The sequence below is a fragment of the Nematolebias whitei genome, chromosome 11, assembly GCF_014905685.2.
Source record: "Nematolebias whitei isolate Nwh7 chromosome 11, NemWhi1, whole genome shotgun sequence".
Classification (NCBI taxonomy): Eukaryota; Metazoa; Chordata; class Actinopteri; order Cyprinodontiformes; family Rivulidae; genus Nematolebias; species Nematolebias whitei.
In genome coordinates, this window is record NC_056508.1 from 12,888,411 (window position 1) to 12,909,375 (window position 20,965).

Below are 20,965 nucleotides of genomic sequence, written 5' to 3' on the forward strand. Positions count from 1 at the left end.
GATAGATAGATAGATAGATAGATAGATAGATAGATAGATAGATAGATGATAGATAGATAGATAGGTGTTTTAAACCATTCGCACACGCAATATTCTAAACAATGTTTCTAAACTCTAAACGCTCTAAAAGAGCACAGAACGTCGTGATTTCAGCTCTCTGCCATCTGCAAGCGCTCTTGGCCACGCCCACTTCATCGCTCTGCGGGGAACAGCTGATCAGCTGCAGCAGGAAGTTTATCCTGCAGTATGGGCTGCACAACGGTGCAGGAGGAAGCTTTTTTCTGCAGCTCTTGGCTGCTCAAATGTGCAGCAGCTGCTAAATAATTTAAAATAATTTACTTTAAATAAAAATGCCATGCTGACCGTGTGGCTCATCCATCAATCAGCCAATTGTGTGTCATGTCCAATCTTATTTTGAAAAACCGTGATAGAGCAAGTCCGCGATAAATGAACCGCGAAGTAGCGAGGGACTACTGTATTCCAGTATGTCTTCTTTTATGGGTGGGGGTTGATTAACTTAAACATGACTATTTTTATGTTTTAAACACTTCAGGTGACAGTAAAGCATCCTTAAGACAGCTCAGGACCTTGTTTTGAACTGTTAGCTCTGTGGCATAGCTTTGCATCTGATAAATAAAGAGTGACACGTGCTTTGATTTTAGGCCTTCTTCCTTGGATGATGGCCTTGATACATTTTCCACAATCTACACCTTTAGAACTAAGGATGAGCAGTGAATTTGAACCTTGAGACATTAAAATGTACAAATTCAAGAAATTGTGATATTTGTTTCTCCACCATCACCAGATATAGAGAATCAAAATGTTCCCTAACTGAAAAGCCTATAATAATCCAGTGTTTATTTATTACCTCATAGTTTATTTTGAAAGGATTACAAAGTGGAAACTATAGTCACGGGTAATCTACATCTTTACTGCCAGAATATTTGTGCTGGGATTTATAGAACTGGCAAAAATAAAGGGATATAAATGTCCACAACTTTATTAGCAGTAATTTATAATCCGTGATTAGATATGTTGAACATGTTGTTCTGTCTGAAGTAAAAAAAAAAAAAAGACAGTTTAATGGGTTTAAAACGCACCACTTCCTTCAAAGGAAGATTAAACTTAAACTGTAATCCACAAAAAGCTTTGAAGATGGCACTGTGCAACAACCCAACTAATCTGAGGACAATATATTTATGGGACCTTGTGGTCTGAAACAACATCACATGAGTTCTTACTGTGGGGGGGTTAAATGTGTGCAGGGACTGGAGGTGTGACTGGAAAGAGTGGGTCTCTAGTTACAACAGGCCATCCTTGGTACGAGCTCATGTCAGCACATGAACAGCACTGCCACCAGCTGAGGTGCAGCTGTGTTTGGAGTCGGCTCTTCTGTCCGACACGGATGCGATGTAGGGCATGAAAGCACAGCGCAACCACAGCCAGAACGCACACACTACTGTGGAGTGAAAAAATGTTGGTTTGTGTGTGTGCGTGTGTGTTACAGGCAAAAATGGTGAGATAAAACAAAGGGTGATACATTTTACTCCTCTTTAGGACTTCTCTATAGTCTAACTCTGAAATTCTGCACACGTTACTTCACAGTCCGGCTTTAAAAGGGTTATTTTAAGAAGATGCAATAATGTAGTGCGTGTTTTAGTCCATGCTCAATAATCTAGGTATACAATCCAACATTTTTCAGTAAGGTCTGGTTTGTTCCACTTGGGAGTGAGCTGTTGGGGGAAGAATCAGTATTGTGTTGTGTGTTTCCTTGACTGATGAAGCCTTCTGGAACAAAGGCGAAACGTTTCAGCACAAAAAAAAAAATAAAGAAACTGTCCAGATGACCTGACTGAAAAATGTTGAAAAACTAAGGAAATTTGTGTTTGGTAAATCATTTCTTTGTTGCAACAGTTTTTGGTAATAAATGTTGTGCTTTTGGAAAACCAATTTAATTTCCATAAATGGCGTAATCTGATTGTAGGTACATGTGAGCAACTTGTGGCAAAACCAAATACATTGAGCGATCTCACTCAACATAGCAAGACGTCACCCTCAAAGTACTGTATCTTGTGGGTGACTCTCAGCTGCTACTACAACACATTTGAGCTCAATTTCCATAAAACTGACTTGAGTTATAGCCATTTTTGTGTTGGCTAATGCCAATTAGCTGTGGCAGCCATCTTAAAATACACTGTCTCCACTGTGGATGAACATCCGGTGATTGTTTGCTGAAGGTTTCAATAAAATCGCCCAGTTGTTCATGAGATTTTGTGCTAAAAGACAAACAATGTTGACTCAAATAGGTAATAGCAACATCTTAAAGAAAGATCATCAGTTAGCACTTGGAGTAAAAGTCGGGGATGATACTGAGCAACTATCACACTCAATTTTGACTAAATACCTGTAAGATTGACATCTATTTTTTTCTTTTGTTGAAAGTTTAATTAAAATTAATCTACTGGTCTTGAGATATTTAGCATAAATGGCACACACACACAGAAAAAAAAATATCATCCACCTTTTGCGGGAGGGGTGATGAGGAGGGTGATAAGTAGTATTCTAATTAAAAATAAATAAATTGTGGGATACAATGAAGTGGCTGGAGCGACTACTGATGCACATTTGCCATATACTCAACGCAGTCTCCATCATAAACAGTAGGTGTCCCTACTGAGGAAAAAGACAACGCAACACTGCAGAAACAGTTCGACAGAGAATACGCCATTTATACAGAAAATGATCATTGAATGTGCATCATCAACTCATTAACCTTTTGATCCAACCTAATTCAACATGATCCACACACAGAACTGACCTTAAAACACATAAAAAATACTCAGTTAACTGTAATTATCAATCAATCAATCAATCAATCAACCTTTATTTATACAGGTAAATCCCAATGAGCCTCGAGGACTCATTTACAAGAGAGACCTGATTTCAACAAAGAAAGATGACAACAATGGACAACAGCAACAACAATAAACAGTTATAAAAAAGCATACTACAGGTTTTTTTTTTTTTAACAAATAGGATGGCTAAAAGGAAAAGGTAACAAAACAAAAAACAGCTAGATTCCAAGACAAATGTAGAAAACTAACAACAATTATACTGCACTAGAGTTGCATTCAGGCCTAAAACATCCAACCCGACCCGGCCCCAGCCCATAGCCATTTTTTCCAAACCCGACCCGATTATTTAATTGTAATTACAGGCCCAAACCTGAAAAAAAAAAAATAATAATAATTGAGCTTTTACTGCTTTTGTAAGAAAACCAGTTTGATATTTTAAAAACCTTTTTCAAAGAAAGGAAGATAAAGATTTTTTGTTTATTAACAAGTCACCAAATGGATATTAACATACAAAATGAATTGCCTAAAAAAATCCACTGTAAAGACAGGCTACTATACAGATGAGCAAAAATACTTATAATAATTATTTGGAAAAATAAAAAGCAAAGCTATTTTAATTGAACGTGCTGCTCCTTCTAGATGCTGCTACTTCCTTCACCGCAGATGACAGCAGGTGTGGAGATGCATGCAGCCGGTGATCAGGTGATCCATCTAAAGCTTAACTGGACAATTTTTTACTTCTTTCAACCGGACGGTCAGCGGACGCGTGCGGCTGATGATCCCATTGTCCATCTGAGTTTAACTGGATTTTTTTTTTTTTACCCCTTTCAACTGGCCTGTCGGACCTGCCTCCTCCTCAACAAGTAGATAAACACAATTTTATATTTTACATCCTTATTTAGTTTTCTTTGTGCTGTATGAGCCGTAAAACCGTATCAAAAGTCTGAGACTGACCCAGTCCGCCCATCAAGTACATTATTTTGGCCCAATCTGGCCTGAATTTTGTGTCGGGCCGGCCCGGGCCTGGGTTAGAAATCACAGCTCTATACTGCACTAAATCTGGTCGTGTTTGAACTGAGTCAATCGCAGCACACACTCCAAGAGCTACTCATTGCACATAATAATAGCATTGGAGTCAACCTTGTTTATCTGTTAGCAAAATATTTTATAAACCAATGAGCAGACTTTATTAAGTCTTTCAGTAATTGGATGTACATCTCCCACTTTTTATCTTTCGGAGTCCATCCAATTTAAGATGGATGCCACAGGCAATCGACGTTAGCCCGCAAAAATGGCTACAACACTTTCAGTTTTATAGACAATGTCCTAAAATGTGGTATGGTAGTAGCTGAGAGTTCACTATGCTTACTCAGAGTGACATCTTGCGATAATGCATTCAATTTTTCATGACATTTGTCAAGATGTGACCAAAACAGCAACAACTCTCACTTTTCAACATGTTACTGTAAAATGCTGCAGGCGATATTCTTTAAGCAAAGCTAGACTTTCAATTGTTGATGCTTCTGCAACATTTTTCTAGAAACATCTCTTTGTGTTTTTTTGGACAGCATAATATTGAATGCAACATGCTGCACGACTAGTCGAAACAACACCAAGGTGCTCAAGCTCCAAACATCCTTCACTGTAACATCTAATCTAAAGCACCCTGCCAGTCAAGAGGAAACAACATCCAGACATTGTATTTAGAAGGGTCAAACACTTCACAGCTTTTCTTAAACCTGATTTTATTTTAAAGCAAAGTTTTTATAAATGTATTATTTTACAAAACAAATAATAATAATATATGAAGTTAAATGACAGGAGCAGTGAAAGTCCAGCAGAACATGATTGATAGCTCAGACTTATTAAAAGTGAAGTTGCCTGAACTGTGTGAGCACAGCCAACTCTGGCGGAGAATAATTCATAAATCTTGTTGAGCTGTGAAACAGAGGCAGGTTCACACTCCTCACCTCCCTGACCTCTGTACTGGCCCTAATCACACTTCACTGCAGAGTCAACAAATGCCAGCCTGACAGCCTGCACTCCATATGTGCCAATGTGCTTGATGAGGGGAGCGAGCCAATTCAGCGCCGTGGTGTGCCATCAGCTAAGACGGTGCATCTCCTGGGGCCATAACTCAACAATGCAGTGTTTACTGAAGGCAGTCGTCAAGCTATTATGTCAGTGGGTCTTAGGGGAGGGGTGTCTTCTACTTTTCAAACTGTTGAGTCGTGTTCAAAGTGTTGAGCCTCTCCAGACTGCATCAACTCAGAAAGGGAATGAAGCCCAGGGCACTTGAGTCTGAAATAGCAAATCACCACAAAGAAACCTCATGAAGTCCACCCAGAACAATATAAAATAAAAGCCTAACATTCCTTGTGGAAATACACGTCGCCCACCGTCTTTCATGCCAGCAGTTTAGACTAAACTCATCTGATACTATTCTATGTCATTACAGGTGTGAGTACTCCTGTTGGTAAACTGTTTCTTTTCAAATGATGATGCTAAATAAATCCTGTTTGAAGCCCTAAAGAGGGCAGGTCAGTTAAAGTGTTTTAGTTTTTACTGGTCCACCAGACTATGCTATAAAAAAAGTCATTTAACCAATTTCTTTCTAGAAATATGGCTGATTTTGTTTATTCCCCAAATTATTGACAACCCAGGGTCCAGTCCAGGAAGCAGAGTTGTAGTCCTCCACCTCTCTGCTGCTTCTCCTCTGTTACCCACCCACACCCACAATGAAACAGTGTCAACTCGCCCACGGCTCAAATTAAATAAACTAAAAATCAACTATAAAAATATAAAGCATAAAAATCTTTAAAATAAACACAGTTACTTTACCAGAGCAAACCCATAAAATCATTAAATGAGGATTACTGAACATCAGATCTCTTTCCTCTAAATCCCTGTTAGTTAATGAACTGATAACTGATCATCATATTGATTTATTCTGTCTGACAGAAACTTGGCTACAACAGGAGGATTTTGTTAGTATAAATGAATCCACTCCTGTTAATTATTTAAATTGTCATGTTCCTAGAACAACTGGCTGTGGTGGAGGAGTAGCTTCTATTTTTCAGTCAGGATTATTGATTAATGCCAAACTAGTTATTAGTTATGATGCTTTTGTAGATGAACAGATGCTCAGATATATTCATCAATTAACACGGATTCCTCATTTTTCTGAACTGAATAAAACGTGCATTGAATTTAATGAAATGCAAACGTGAGACGTCATTTATATTTGACCCATCAAAATGAATGCGGTCATTTATTTACAGAATCAAAGTTTAACATCAAACATTTACATTAATTTGGCAAATTATGAAAATAACAACATAAGCGATCAATCAGGAAAAATCATACGGCCATGATTTTTCCGTTGCGTCACCACAGACATTTATGAAAACTGTACAATTATGATCTTTTACCCACACGGATGTGGATGAGCACTTTACACAGACATTTCTAAAATATCTGGAAGAATATCTACTTGATAGAAAGTTTAAAGATGGGAAAGAAGTTTAGAGGGATTAAAAGATGGGGTTTGAGGGAGTGTTGACAGAACGGCACTCTCCGGGCTTTCTTCAGCTTTTCCTTACAGTACACTTAGGTGGTGAAATCGACTCTTTTACCTGGAGATGTCTCAGGCGAGATTCCGTTTAACGCGCCCTTCAGCGTCTCCGTAGGATGCTGTTACTCCTCCGGAGTAGCGGCGAGATTCTGTTTTCCCACAGCTCACCTCAGTGGAAAATGTTATAATCCCATGAAACTCGGAAGAGCTCTGTTGTCATGTCAGGATCTTCCCGGCTCCCAGAACTGGGCTTCTCCGCACAGAACTGAACAGAACTGAACTCAACCGAACCGAGTAGAACCCTCACAGAACCCTCACAGAACTCTCACAGAACTCTCACAGAACTCTCACAGAACTGGTTAGACCAAAAAGTACCGACATTTTAAAGAGCTGTTTTCCCGGTTCATCTGGGAGTATTCCCATTGGCCAGAACCGACCAGACGGGGTGTGTTTTGTGACGTAAAAGGTTAGAATGCAGCAAGAATTGTTATGGAAAGATCAGAAATGTTCTCACAGACAGAGAGAGTTTTGTTTTGGCGAGTTTAAGAAACAGGTGCCAAAACCCCCTGTTGACGTCTGAGAGGATATAAACAGGACAGTTGTTCCAACGCATGTCTGCTTCACTCCTGACCCTGGAAACGTACACTTGCTCATTCAAAGGCAGAAATCAGAAAATGCATAAAAATCTGTAACAGACCTCAACATGAATTCTAACTTTGCATGAGAATTAAAAATCATTACACAGTTAATAAAATTGATTAGTTCACTGCAACATCTAAAATGGTTTGAACTAAGACACTTTGATTATCAACATTTGTAAAATAGTAATGATAATAAAAAGAGAGTGTTCTTTCACTTGATTATCAAGAAAGAGAGTCTCAGGATGGGTGAACCTGTATCTCTGGATTCAAATCAATGAAATGACAGTTTCTGTCCCACAAGGTTCTTAAGGTCAAGGGTTTTGACCTTAGGCTTAGTCGTGACACCAGATTAAGTTCACTACACTTTTGCATCACTGTCCCTCAGTCTTTCTCATCCAAAATGGAAATCAGAAAAGCCACTTTTACTAGTTGTTATATATCGTCCACCAGGCGCTTACTCTCAGTTTTTGTCTGAATTCTCAGAGTTATTAACTGACTTACTATTAAATACTGATAAAATCATCATAATGGGTGATTTCAATATTCATATAGATGTTGAAAGTGATAGCTTAAACATAGCCTTTAATAATTTAATAGACTCATTGGGTTTTACCCAAAACGTCCGCACATCTACTCATTCTTATCATCACACTCTTGACTTAGTTCTGACCTATGGTATAGAGATTAAGGACTTGGTAATAGTTCCTCAAAATCCTATTCTGTCTGACCATTTTTTAATAACCTTTGAGTTTACATTAAATGACTACACAGTCACTGAGAGTAAATTTCATCTCAGCAGGTGCTTATCAAAAAATGCTGTAACCAAATTTAAACAGTCTCTTCCATCAATGTTTTCCTCTGTCTTGCAGAGTAATGCATCAGAGAACGGTGACTTAGATCATCTAGTTGATCATTTTACAACTTCAATGCAAGCTTCACTTGATAAAATTGCTCCACTGAAAAAGAAAGTAATCAATCAGAGGAAACTGGCTCCTTGGTTCAATTCTGAGTTACGCACTTTAAAGCAGGCATCTAGAAACCAGGAGAGAAAATGGCGCTCTACTAATGTTGAAGAATTTTATTTAACTTGGAAAGATAGTCTGCTAACATATAAAAAAGCTCTTTGTAAAGCTAGAACTTTATATTACTCATCTTTAATAGAGGAGAATAAAAATAACCCTAGGTTTCTGTTTAGTACTATTGCTAGACTAATTAAAAGTCCCATTTCTGTTGAGCCATGTATCCCTACAACTATAAGTAGTGATGACTTCATGAGATTCTTTATAAATAAAATTATTTCAATTAGAGAGAAAATTCAAACCATCCTTCCTTCTACTATCTCTAGTCCCCTGTCAAATGAGACAACTTTAAAAATTTTCACTAGAGCCTGATTTATGTTTGGACAGTTTTTGTCCTGTTGAGCTCTCTGAATTGTCAAAAATAATAACCTCATCCAAACCATCCACATGTCTGCTAGATCCCATCCCAACCAGACTGTTTAAAGAGGTATTTCCCCTAATTAATGTCCACATTTTGGATCTACTTAATTTGTCTTTAATGGATGGTTATGTACCACAGCGTTTTAAGGTTGCTGTAATTAAACCTTTACTTAAGAAGTCTGACCTTGATTCAGAAATTCTGGCCAACTATAGACCTATATCTAATCTAACTTTCATCTAAAAAAATCTAGAGAAAATAGTTGCAGGTCAGTTGCGTGAACATCTACAAACAAATAATCTGTTTGAAGAGTTTCAGTCAGGGTTTAGAGCTCATCATAGTACAGAAACAGCACTAGTAAAAGTAACTAATGATATTCTCATGGCCTCAGACAATGGACTTGTGTCTATACTGGTCCTGTTAGACCTCAGTGCTGCATTTCATACAGTTGATCACAATATTTTACTACAGAGGCTTGAATATGATATTGAGATTGCAGGAACGGCTCTAAAGTGGTTTAAATCATATCTATCTGATAGATTCCAGTTTGTAAATGTAAATAATAAATCTTCTTCATACACCAAAGTTAGTCATGGAGTTCCTCAGGGCTCAGTCCTTGGGCCAATACTCTTTACTTTATATATGCTTCCATTAGGTAAAGTTATTAAACAGCATGGGATACATTTTCATTGTTATGCTGATGACAAACAATTGGTCAATTAAACCCAATGAATCCAATCAGCTACTTAGACTACAAGCATGTCTTAAAGACATAAAAACCTGGATGACTCTTAATTTTCTCCTGTTGAACACAGACAAGACTGAGGTTTTGATTTTTGGACCTGAGCACCTTAGGAATGAATTTTTCAGTCTTTCGCCCTCTTTAGATGGCATTGATCTGGTCTTCAGCTCTAATGTTAAAAATCTTGGTGTTATTTTTGATCAGGACATGTTTTTTATCCCCCACATTAAAAACGTTACTAGAACCTCCTTCTTCCACCTGCGTAATATCACTACAATTAGAAACATCGTATCTAAAAATGATGCAGAAAAACTGGTCCATGAGTTTGTCACGTCTAGACTGGACTATTGCAATGGTTTATTATCTGGATGTCCAAATACATCTTTAAAATGTCTTCAGTTGATCCAAAATGCTGCTGCCAGAGTCTTAACCGGAGGATTTAGTGGGAGAGATCATATTTCTCCAGTTTTAGCTTCTCTTCATTGGCTCTCTGTCAAATCCAGAATAGATTTCAAAATCTTACTTCTAACCTACAAAGCTCTAAACAACCTGGCTCCATCTTATATTACAGATCTTATTGTTCCATATTTTCCTAACAGAGCACTTCACTCTCAGACTGCAGGTTTACTTGTGGTTCCTAGAATTTACAAAAACAGAATGGGAGGCAGATCTTTCAGTTATCAGGCTCCTCTCTTGTGGAACCAACTGCCAATCTCTGTCCGTGAGGCTGACACATTATCCAGTTTTAAAACTAGGCTTAAGACTTTCCTTTTTGCTAAATCCTATAGTTAGGGTCGGCTTGGGTTTCCTGAGCTGTCCCTTAATTATGCTGCTATAGGCTTAGACTGCTGGAGGACAAACTGACCACAATTTTCACTCTGCTACTGTCTTTACTTACTCTGCTCAACCTGTTTTGTATTTGTAATTATTTTTTCTATCCTTAACATGTGTTGAGTTTTTTTTTTTTTGTCTTTCAGGTACACCTGGACCTATACATGGACCTACCATTCTGTGTTCGTTTGTCTCTCCTTTCTGTCCTCTCAAAGCAGCTGGTCAAAGCAGATGGCCGCTTGTCCTGAGTCTGGTTCTGCTGGAGGTTTCTTCCTGTTAAAAGGGAGTTTTTCCTTTCCACTGTTGCCACTGTGCTTGCTCAGGATGGGAAACTGCAACAAAGCCAAGATTCAACTTGTCTGCTGGATTCCTTAGATAGAGAACCTTACTAATTGGCTTTTATGTATGTGAATGTTTCTGTAAAGTGCCCTGAGACAACTTTGTTGTGATTTGGCACCATATAAATAAACTGAATTGAATTGAATTGAATTGAATTGATTTAAGAAGTCTCTTGGGGTCTCTTGATGTTGAGAAATAATAGAGTTTGAGCTGTTCTGGTCAAACCTTAAAAATGATTTTATGCACTTTTTCACACAATATTGTGACGTCTTGCAAAATCTGTTAGCTCAGTGTAATGAATGATACTCGGCTACTGTCATGTTAAATGTTACCTTCATATTTGTAATATTGACTGAGGTAAAGCCCTTTTTGCTCTGGCTATGGCTAGTTAGCTGTGGTGGCCATTTTGATATGAACTGACTCCAAAAGTGTAGATGGAATCCAATAATTACTTTTGGAGCACACTAGCTAGCAGCTCTCTGCTCCACACAGAGGGCTGTGGTAGCTCGGTGGTCTGTGGTTGCGTCAGGAAGGACATCTGGTGTAAAAACAATCACCAAGTCTTCGTTCGACTTACTTCACTGTGGCAACCCCTGAAGAAGGGAGCAACCAAAAGAGAAAAAAAAAATCCAATTATTACTTTTGGAGAGCTTCGTTAAAGTTGTAGGAATACACCAATACCGCAATCCAGAATCTGTCCGATATTGTGCATGTACTTGTACTCATAAGTGTGTTCCAGTACCACAGTATTGTTATCACTGTACAGCAGCAAGGCATTCTCCTCACAGTAGAGCTGTCAGGTGGTGGAGGGGGAGCAATGTTAGCCGTGTGAGGTTTTTTTTTGAGTTGGCTGTCCTGATCCACTCTCCTTACCAATTGGTGGCAATAATGGTCTATAAAGTTGTTAGCTAACCACAAGTTACAAGTAAACACCGCCAGAAGAAGAATCCAAGCGGAGGTATTTCAGAGTAAACAAGGATGACAGAAGTATAGCAGACACCAAATTATGCTCAGCAAAGTTGTCAAGAGGAGCGCTTACTAGCACTTTTAACAGATAATTTGAGATGCTGAGTTCCAAGAGTTTGATAACAGCAACAAGAAACAGCTACAGACTCTCACTGACCTTTTTACCATTACTAATGCACTTGTTCAAAGTCAGTAATTTGCAGTGCATTGTGGTCTAGATAGTTTCATGCCTAATTCCGATTTGTTGAAATACGATTTTCATATCTACTGGTACATATATTTCAGCTATGCTCTGCAGTCATTCCAATACCCAGAAGCATTTGCATGGTGCTATCACAACATAAAATACTAATAAAACTACTTTATAAATACATTTGTATATAAACATAAATAAAAAGGAGGTGTAAGGAACAAACAAAATAGAAATAGCCAGAACAGCCATTTGTCCAGAAATAGCTACGACCCAGTTAAAGCATGACAGACAGATTTTGTGTATGCACATTAGTGACTGTAAAAAGGTGGGTCGAGCAGAAGAGAACTCTGGGAACTTATGGTCCTGAGCTTCTCGACAATCTTACCGCTCACTCAAACGTGCTTTTTGAGAAGAATATTGTTGTTCTGCTTTGTTTGGAGAGCTAACATGAAAAGTAAGCTCCTCTGATTTTTAAACACATTTTCAAAGTAACTGATGAAAATTTGGTACTCTGTATCTGACAATTACTCATACATAAGTACTTGTACTTGATTTGAAAAAAAAAAGGCATTGGTGCATCCCTAAAAATGTGCTGAATGAGATATTTGAGATATCAGACAAACAGGGTTGACACCAAGAGTTAATGCCAAAGTTTAAAGCAAATATGTCATGAAACGTTGTGTTCAGCAGGGCTGAACGATTTTGGAAAATATTCTAATTGTGATTTTTTTTTTTACCTCAATATTGTGATTGCGATTTAATATGTGATTATTTTTCTGTGTCTTCTTCTCATGTATTTTTCAACAAACAAGCAATAAATCTGTTTCAGTTGTAAAAACTGCACTGTTTTCAGCTCCGCTGCAACTCTGTTTCTGTATTTTTTTGTGTAGCTCCAGGATAGCAACTTGGCTAACGTGTGCATGAGGTCATTCTGTACCACTTATCCACTGTTTATCAAAGCTGTAAACCCAGGCTTGGTCACTACCGTATATTAATGGGTATCATGTGTTTCGCTATGAACTCTGTTATTGCTCGAGTTATTTCTACGTGCCATTTTGAATTATGTTCATACGGAGTAATACCATCGAACAGTTCGGTCAGTGATCCCTGTTGGCTGGTACTTTGTCTACTTGAAGTTGAAGCACTGATTGTTGGCGTTCTAGCCATGCAACCATCGTAAATGTTTTTAGGTGGGGTTTTTTTTAAGTGTTGATAAAGATTCATGGTGTTACCTCGAGAGGTAGCAACAGCAGCAAGGCAGGTTCTGCACGATACATGTTGTTGTGCAGCGTCTTCTTTTTTATAGACAAAATAATTCAAACAACGTGCTGCCCCTCTTTGGAACCAAACTTTCAGACGTATCGGCTTCTGTCGAGCCTGACGCCATTGTGCAACTGGTTAAAACGCAGTGTTGACTTCTCCCACTCACTTGCAAGTCACGTAACCAGATCATGTGACCAGTCAAACCGCAGCCTTTGCAATGAGAAAATCTCAATTTATCATATCGCGATATTAACGCAAATGCAATTAATTGTTCAGCCGTAGTGCTCAGAGTAACCATTAAGGATTACTGTCAGCTACTACCACACCAAATATTAGCTCAATATCTGTAAACTCACTGTGGTGTAACCATCTGTGTGTTTTCTAAGGCTGATTAGCTGTGGTGGCCATCTTGAATTGGCTTGACTCTAACATTTAGTAAGATGTACAGTAGATGTGTATCCAATAGTTACTTTCTGTGTTTCATTAAAATTCATCCAGTGGTTTAACAAACCCACACATACAGGTAAAAACATTATCGCCCATTTTCCTGTGTCAGAGACAGAAAGAAATCCACACCAATGACAGAAACCCCTCTGACGTTGTAGACATAGGAACCTACGCTGCCCTTCCCCCAGCCCCAATCTAACCCTTCTCAAGTCAAGAGACACTTGTGACAGTCTATACTGGGAGAAACCTCTGTGTCAAAATCTGTCGCCAGAAGATCTCGTGGTTGTTCTGGGGCTATTTAAAAGAAAACTAACTCTTCCCTCTGCGCTGCTTTTAATAAAGTAAGACCAGGAGCTAATGCCACTGACATTTATGAGCAGCTACTGTTAGTTTTTATACTGAACGTAAAGCTGTAAAAGTGCCTGACAGGGGTAACTCCACCCACCAGTGCTGCAGGTGGCTCACAGTAGGATCCTGGTACTTTTATTGATGCAGAGCTCCAACCCATGTCTGCATTGACTTGAGTAGATGTGCATGATCCTTGCATTCCAGCAGTGAAGGAGGAGGGTCCCATAGTAACACCAGTACATGTGCCTAATTGCATAAAGAGGCAGTCAGCCCACCGTAGTTCAAAGTCATAATGCAAGAAACAGATGCTTGTGGTTCTGGCTAATTCAATTTTGTAGCTATTGTTGGCCAAGCAGTCAATCACAGCTGTGGTGCAAGTGTGGAGGCCAACCCCTGTTACCCTTCGCTGTCAGCACACAACAGATGATGGCAGCCTTGTGGGGGGACTGGACAACTTTAGCAAACTGATGAGACTGAACATGCACAACTTGATTGGCCTTTAGAATAATGCATCTATTGTCTCAACCTTGTGCAATGGATAACTTTATTCAGACAAAGATTGCCTGTGAACCCCACAGTGGATGTTAAATGTTCCCTGTAGTCGTAAAGTTTAATACTATAGTGCTCCACATGTTAAGCATACCTGCTATTGTGTACTTTGGATTGGGCACGTGAAAGGTTTGTGTGTTCTGTCCCATCATGCAGAAAGGCTTATCTTCAAATCGAATCGGCGCAGCGGTGTCACAGATACCTCAAGCATGACGGCTCTTATTATAAGAGGACATAAAGGTTGAGACACCAGACAGGATTTATAAAGACTGGGAGGGGGCAGTTTATTCCCAATCATATGCTACGTATATGATTCATACAGCAGATATAGACGAGTGAAGACAGCAGCTTCCTTACACTGGACAGTGCATGAGCACTATAAGCTGGGTGTGATGTTATATTTATAGAATTAACAAGTTTTCCTAGTTATTTATACTTGAGTACAAATTGGGGTAAAAACAGTCTTGTTGTTTGTTTGTTTTCAGGTTTGGGCAAAAAGCTGCAACTTGTGCAGTTAATGTGCCCATGGTAAGAAAGTGTTTAACAGCGATAAAGATGATCACAAGCTACAGTAGCATGTTGGACAAACAAGTAATAAAACAAAAAAACATAAGAACTTTATGAAACTAGCTATAATCCAAGAGAGGCGTTCAATGGAAGAGAAGAGTGCAGGACATTCAAGCACAATTACTTCATTATTGAAACTGCAAGTCAAAACTTTTTCCTCTAGTTAAAACAAACAAATCTATTGTTTTGAAGGTGTTTAACTTCAAGTCAAAGCCCACTGAAAACTCTCTACATGAGGCTGTAAACTACGTTAAAGTTTGTCCAGTGGTTTCAACATGCTGAGTGCAGCCTGACAAAGTACTATGAATAGCTTGTTCCTATGGACAAACTTAGCCCTTCAACAGCAGCTCCTGGTTTGTCAAATTACCCCTAAACGCATCTTTCTGGTTCAAAGTGAATGTGTTTGAACTGCTCACCTGCAGAAGGAAAGAAGTGAAAAACAGGATTGAGTTTGAGGCAACGGGACAGAAAGGACCTGCGTGGTGGTGAATATTGTTTTATTCACTAATAACAGCGCAGCGACGAGTTTGAAGGAGAAAAGAAAGAGCTCACTTACAGAAACCAGCTGGCACGTGAGGATCAAAATAAGTCTCCAAGAGGTCGGAGTGTCCATTCTGTCCTCCAACAGGTCTGCTGCTGCTGGGGGGGTGGATTAAAACCTGGGTCCTTCACTCCCCCTGTCCACCGGAGAGTCACCTTTGTTCACGCTTCACTTCTCTGAATGCACGACCTCATCAACAGGTAACTTCCTCTTGTTTCCTGGGGGGCGGCGGGACCCTGGACCCTCCGAGCTGCTTCTTCCTCCTTCAGTCACGACTTTGAGTTTGAGAAGTGAAGTCCTGCAGGAGCGAGCGATGCTGGAAAAGTAAAAAAGGCGGAACGGGATCGAGGCAGAGCTGAGGGAGAGACGCCACCTAGCGCGAGACCCCGACACAACCCCCACTGGTCTCAGCAGAACACACCAGCATCCAGACAACTCTGGAAACTGGTAATAAACTGCCTGAAACCAGCTTTCATCTATAACTAGACATGCTGACAAACTGTCTGATAAGGGCTGAGTTCAAACTAATTAAATTATTTTTAATATAACTATCAAATGCTTGTGTATCAGGACTAAAAGATTTATAAGCAACATCTTGAATTTCTATTGGGGGTGGCACGGTGGAGCAGTGGTTGAAGCTGTTGCCTGTGCAAGAAGGCTGCAGGTTCGACTCTCGGTGTTTCTGAGTGGAGTTTGCATGTTCTCCCTGGTCGCTTGTAGGTTTTTCTCCCACAGACCAAACACGTATTGTTTATTTGTCATATGCAGGTTAACATGAAATGTTCAGGATGAGAAAAACTGATTTGACTCACTTAAAAAAAAAAAAAAAAAAAAAAACATTCAACAAGGGTACCCAAAAAAAAGCACCAAAAAGTGAAAAAGTAAATACAATATTTACAAGGTCCAAAAGAAAAGAAAAAAATAGTAAACAACAGCATGGTAGAATATAACGGTGCAAGTAGGACGAATTAGTATAAATATTTCAAGGTAGTAATATTAACATAAATGCACATGATATATATTGTTCATAACTAACATTAACTACATACACAAGTTGTGTGACAGGTTATTGCACAGGTGGCATAACGACGGCTCAGTGGTTAGCGTTGTTGCCTCACAGCAAGAAGGTCCTGGGTTCAATCCCCGGTTGGACCTGGGGTGTTTCTGTGTGGAGTTTGCATGTTCTTCTCATGCTTGCGTCGGTTTTCTCCGGTTACTCTGGTTTCCTCCCACAGACCAAAAACATGCATGTTAGACTGTCTTCAGGCCTCCCTTACAAAAGAGATCTGAGATCTCAGTGGGATTTGCCTGGTTAAATAAAGGCTAATAAATACATTGAGATGAATTATGATGGTAGTGACATACATGATACAGCCACATAGTGCAGCAGCAATAAACATATTAGGCGTCACAGATGTGGTTTAGTGCAATATGTTATTGTCGATTGTTCAGTATTATTATCAAGAGTTCAGTAATCTGACAGCTTGTGGGTAATAACTGTAGTCCACTGACGTTAAGTTGTCACATAGTGAGAGTGGATCAGGGGTGGGCACCATTTATTCTCCAGAGGGCCAAGTCATTCAATGTAATCGAAGGGCCGTATAGAGAATTGGAAAATAAATAGTCTATAACACTAATAATCAGAAAGACATCAAATTTACTTCCCCCTAAGACACAATGGTACATGCTCTATTCAACCTCTGCTCGACTGCCTGGCTGACATCAGGGACTGGATGGCTTTAAACTTCTTAAGTTTCAATGAAAAGAAGTCTGAAGTCATGTTGTTCCCTCCCAACAACACGATCACAAACCACTGTATCGACCTTTCCACTCTATCCCTGTCAGAAAAACAAAGAGTCACTAATCTGGGAGTGATAATGGACCCTTCCCTGAAACTTAACAATCATGTAAACATGATGGTTAAATCATGCTTCTTCCAACTGAGGCAGCTGTCTAAACTGAAGCCCATATTGTCCAAAAATAACCTGGAGACAGTAATACACGCATTCATTACATCTAGGATTGATTACTGCAATTCACTCCTGTTTGGAATCAGTCAGACCTCCATTGCACGACTACAACTGGTCCAGAATGCAGCAGCCCAATTTTTAACCAGTACAGGCAAAAGAGAGCACATTACACCAGTTTTGGCCTCACTGCACTGGTTACCGGTTCACCTTCGAATCCAGTTCAAAATACGCCTGCATGTCTACAAATCGCTGAACAGTCCCCCCCCCACCCCCCACCCCCCCAATCTCTCTGGTCTGCTACAACCGTATGTCCCACCACGTTCCCTGAGGTTAGCGGACCAATTGCTCCTCACAGTTCCAGGAACTCGTCTTAAGCGCAGAGGTGACAGGGCCTTCTCTGTAGCAGGACCAAGACTTTGGAATGAGTTACCTCTGCTTGTCAGACTGGCCCCCTCCCTCTCGATTTTCAAATCCCGTTTAAAAATTCACTACTATTCAGTAGCTTTCAACACCAGATGATCTGTGTTTTGAACCTGTACGCTCCACACTGGTTTGTCGTCATATTTATTATCTGCATCGATTTTATGTCTATATTCTGATTTACCTCATTTTGTATTTTGCTTCGTGTGTTGTCTGTTGTTCTGTCTGTACAGCACTTTGGTTGGCCTTGTAGCTGTTTTAAGTGCTCTATAAATAAAATGGTATGGTACATCTTTCGGGTTTGTTCTTGTTGTAGCATAGTGCAAGCTTGATGAAAATACGTCTCCTGGAGAAAAAGTCAACATTTAGCTGTATAATACGGTGGCGTATGAACTATGAGAAGGATAAAAACAAACAGATGCAAAAGAAATGAAAAAGCTGCTACCACCGATTCATTAGAGTCACCATGGCAACCACTCACCTGTGTCTCTCACTCCCTGACAGCACATCTAATAAGACAGACAGAAACACAGACTAGAAAGGAAACCTCAGACAAACAGTCACTGCATATGTATTGAGCATGGACTTTGTTCTCTAAGTGTAAAGTTTGTAAAAATAAGATTTTGTTGGCAAAACTTTCAAAAGATGTCACACTTTAATCATGAAACTCTCAAAAACACTTTCAAAATTCATAAAACATAAACTGTGATCATGTAAAAATCATTAAGGATGTTAAAATGCCAGTTCAGTCATCCATCCATCCATCCATCCATCCATTTTCTTTACCCGCTTATTCCATTTTGGGTCACGGGGGTCGCTGGTGCCCATGTCCAGCAATCACTGTGCGAGGGGCGGGGTACACCCTGGACGGGTCGCAAGTCCATCACAGGGCCGCATAGAGACAAACGAGACAAACAACCATTCACTCTCTCACTCACACCTAGGGACAATTTAGAGTTACCAATCAGCCTAACATGCATGTTTTTGGACTGTGGGAGGAAACCGGAGTACCCGGAGAAAACCCACGCATGCACGGAGAGAACATGCAAACTCCACCCAGAAAGGCCCCTGGACCGGGGTTTGAACCAGGGACCTGCTCGCTGAGAGGCAGCAGCTCTACCAGTTGCGCCACCATGCTGCCTCAGTTCAGTCATGTAAAGTCCAACTTTCTGTGACCTCGTTTCAACTTTAAATCATGTTTCCACTGTAAAACTATACAGCCGGAGCTGTACAGCTCCAAGGAGGGCTCGGTGTTCTCACTCGTTTCATTCAAAGCTGGTGTAATATGAACAAAAGAATACCAGCCGGATAATAAAAAGGCTGCTTCAGTGGCACCTTTAAAATGCAAGCTTGTCTTGAGTTACAGAAAAACAGCAGTGCTTTAATGATACGAGCACATTGGTATGAGACGTGTGCAACAGTCTCATTTAAAGGTTAGTAGAACTTTGTTGTCAAGTTGTTTTATCTGTAAAAATTGTAAAAACTTTGTAAATGCTCACAACATCTTTTCACAAGTCTGTGAAACTCAGATGTTTAGAATAAGAAGACTTCCCCTGGTACTGTAGTAGTTTTTACTTGTTCTTATCTGTGTGATTAGCGTGCTTTTCATGCCCTCAGGACACATTTTTAAATACTTCTCTTGGCGTGTTTCAAAAAAGATATGTACTTGGAAGTTACTAAAGAGATTACCAGTAATAAAAAGTAAACATTTAAAGTGTTTTACACTAAAGTTTGTTGAATTTGGTACAAAATAAAATTGTATTTGCAAAGTTTATGAAGCCAAAGCTCCATAATAGAGTACTGTAGCCTTTGCTGCTCTCTGCTGGTGTTATGAAGTGCGTTACATGGAAGTTTCCTCTGTGTTAAAAAAAAACAAGTTGAACACCAAAAACTGAGACTCAGTAATGAGTTCTGATCTATGTCCTTAACACATGCACAGAAAACTGTTGTGTACTGTCAGGCCTGGTTTGCACAGAGAGCCACACGTGTGTGTCTAATTGTGAAACTGATGCTTTTTTTTAGCAGCATGTTGTATCACTGAGTTTGGAAAGGACAGCTGTTGCCAATTAAAAGCAGAGCTCTGAATAGAAGTGGAGAGGAGCTGCTTTCATCTGCTGTCTAAAGAAGGCTGAAGATGAACACAGAAGGCTTATATCAAATTAAGTGAGAATGTTGTGCACGTGCCACCTGTCTGTCCCCCTAAAAACAGAATTAAAATAAGTTTCATGACTTACAGTGAAATTAATGTCAATATACTTCAAATGTGCCACAATAAGTCATTGTTTATTAATGAGGGATGAACATGCAAGAAGTCAAATATGGTTTTATGTAACACAGACAACTGGAGGAACTTTGTTTTTAATACAGCATGTACCGTGTTTTCCATAGTATACGTTGCATCTATTATGCGTCACCACTGACAACCTGGAAATGTGGGCCGGTGTTGTGACAAAAATCGATTGGCTGTCAAATGGCAGCCGTGAGAGTGTGCACAGGAGGACTTTAACAAGAATTTAAAAAGATAAGCACCTAAAACAATTATTTGTTTGCTTGACTTTATAGTAAAGTGTGTCTCAGTTGAACTTTTACTTAATAAATGCACTTCATTGGTGAAATTAGCTGCATTTTGCCTGGGCGGCTCAGTGAAATGAAGCTGATTTGACGGTTTCTCCAGGTGAGCTGGACGAAGGTGGCAAACTATGGCAAGCTGACTGTGTCATTATAGCCACTTTTACCTATTACATGACACAACGGCATGCCTTACTACTCGCGTGCCATTTAGCGTCTAAAAATGGTAGTGTTCAATATTTTTAGTCAGAATTAATTAAAATGGTCATATCAGCCAAAAATTGGTTTATAAATATGGGAAAAAATCCATAAATAAGTCGCTTCAGTGTCTAAGTAGCAGGGCATGCAAATTATGCAAAAAACTGCAACTTATAGGCCGAAAGTCAGCCTCCCCACCATCACAGACATTTACACCTCTAGATGCAGGAAGAGGGGCACCTGCATCATGAAGGACCCCACTCACCCAGCACACACTTTTCCCCCACTCCTTTCAGGAAGGAGGTTGAGGAATTTTAAGTGTAGAACCACTAGACTGAGGAACAGCTTCTACCCTGAGGCTGTTAGACTCATGAATCTCTAACCAGGATAATCACTGTGAAAAAATCACATCATGTTGCTGCTGATCTGTTTCATGTTGCTGCTGATCTGTTTCATGTTGATGTGTTCATGCATGCTCTTCTGCTCACACACTCATGCTCATGTTCATGCTGCTGT

At 39.6% G+C, this 20,965-nt stretch overlaps 1 protein-coding gene across 1 annotated transcript in view; it reads right to left on the reverse strand.

Annotated features, from left to right (window-relative positions):
• The window catches only part of hspg2 (heparan sulfate proteoglycan 2), a 209,281-nt gene extending 193,702 nt beyond the window's left edge, over nucleotides 1-15,579 (reverse strand). The window contains exon 1 of the mRNA XM_037684663.1: nucleotides 15,309-15,579. Within this exon, the coding sequence (XP_037540591.1) occupies nucleotides 15,309-15,365 (57 nt within the window). The 5' untranslated portion in view covers nucleotides 15,366-15,579. The remainder of the gene's footprint in view (nucleotides 1-15,308) is intronic.
• Between the last annotated feature and the right edge of the window lie 5,386 nt (nucleotides 15,580-20,965).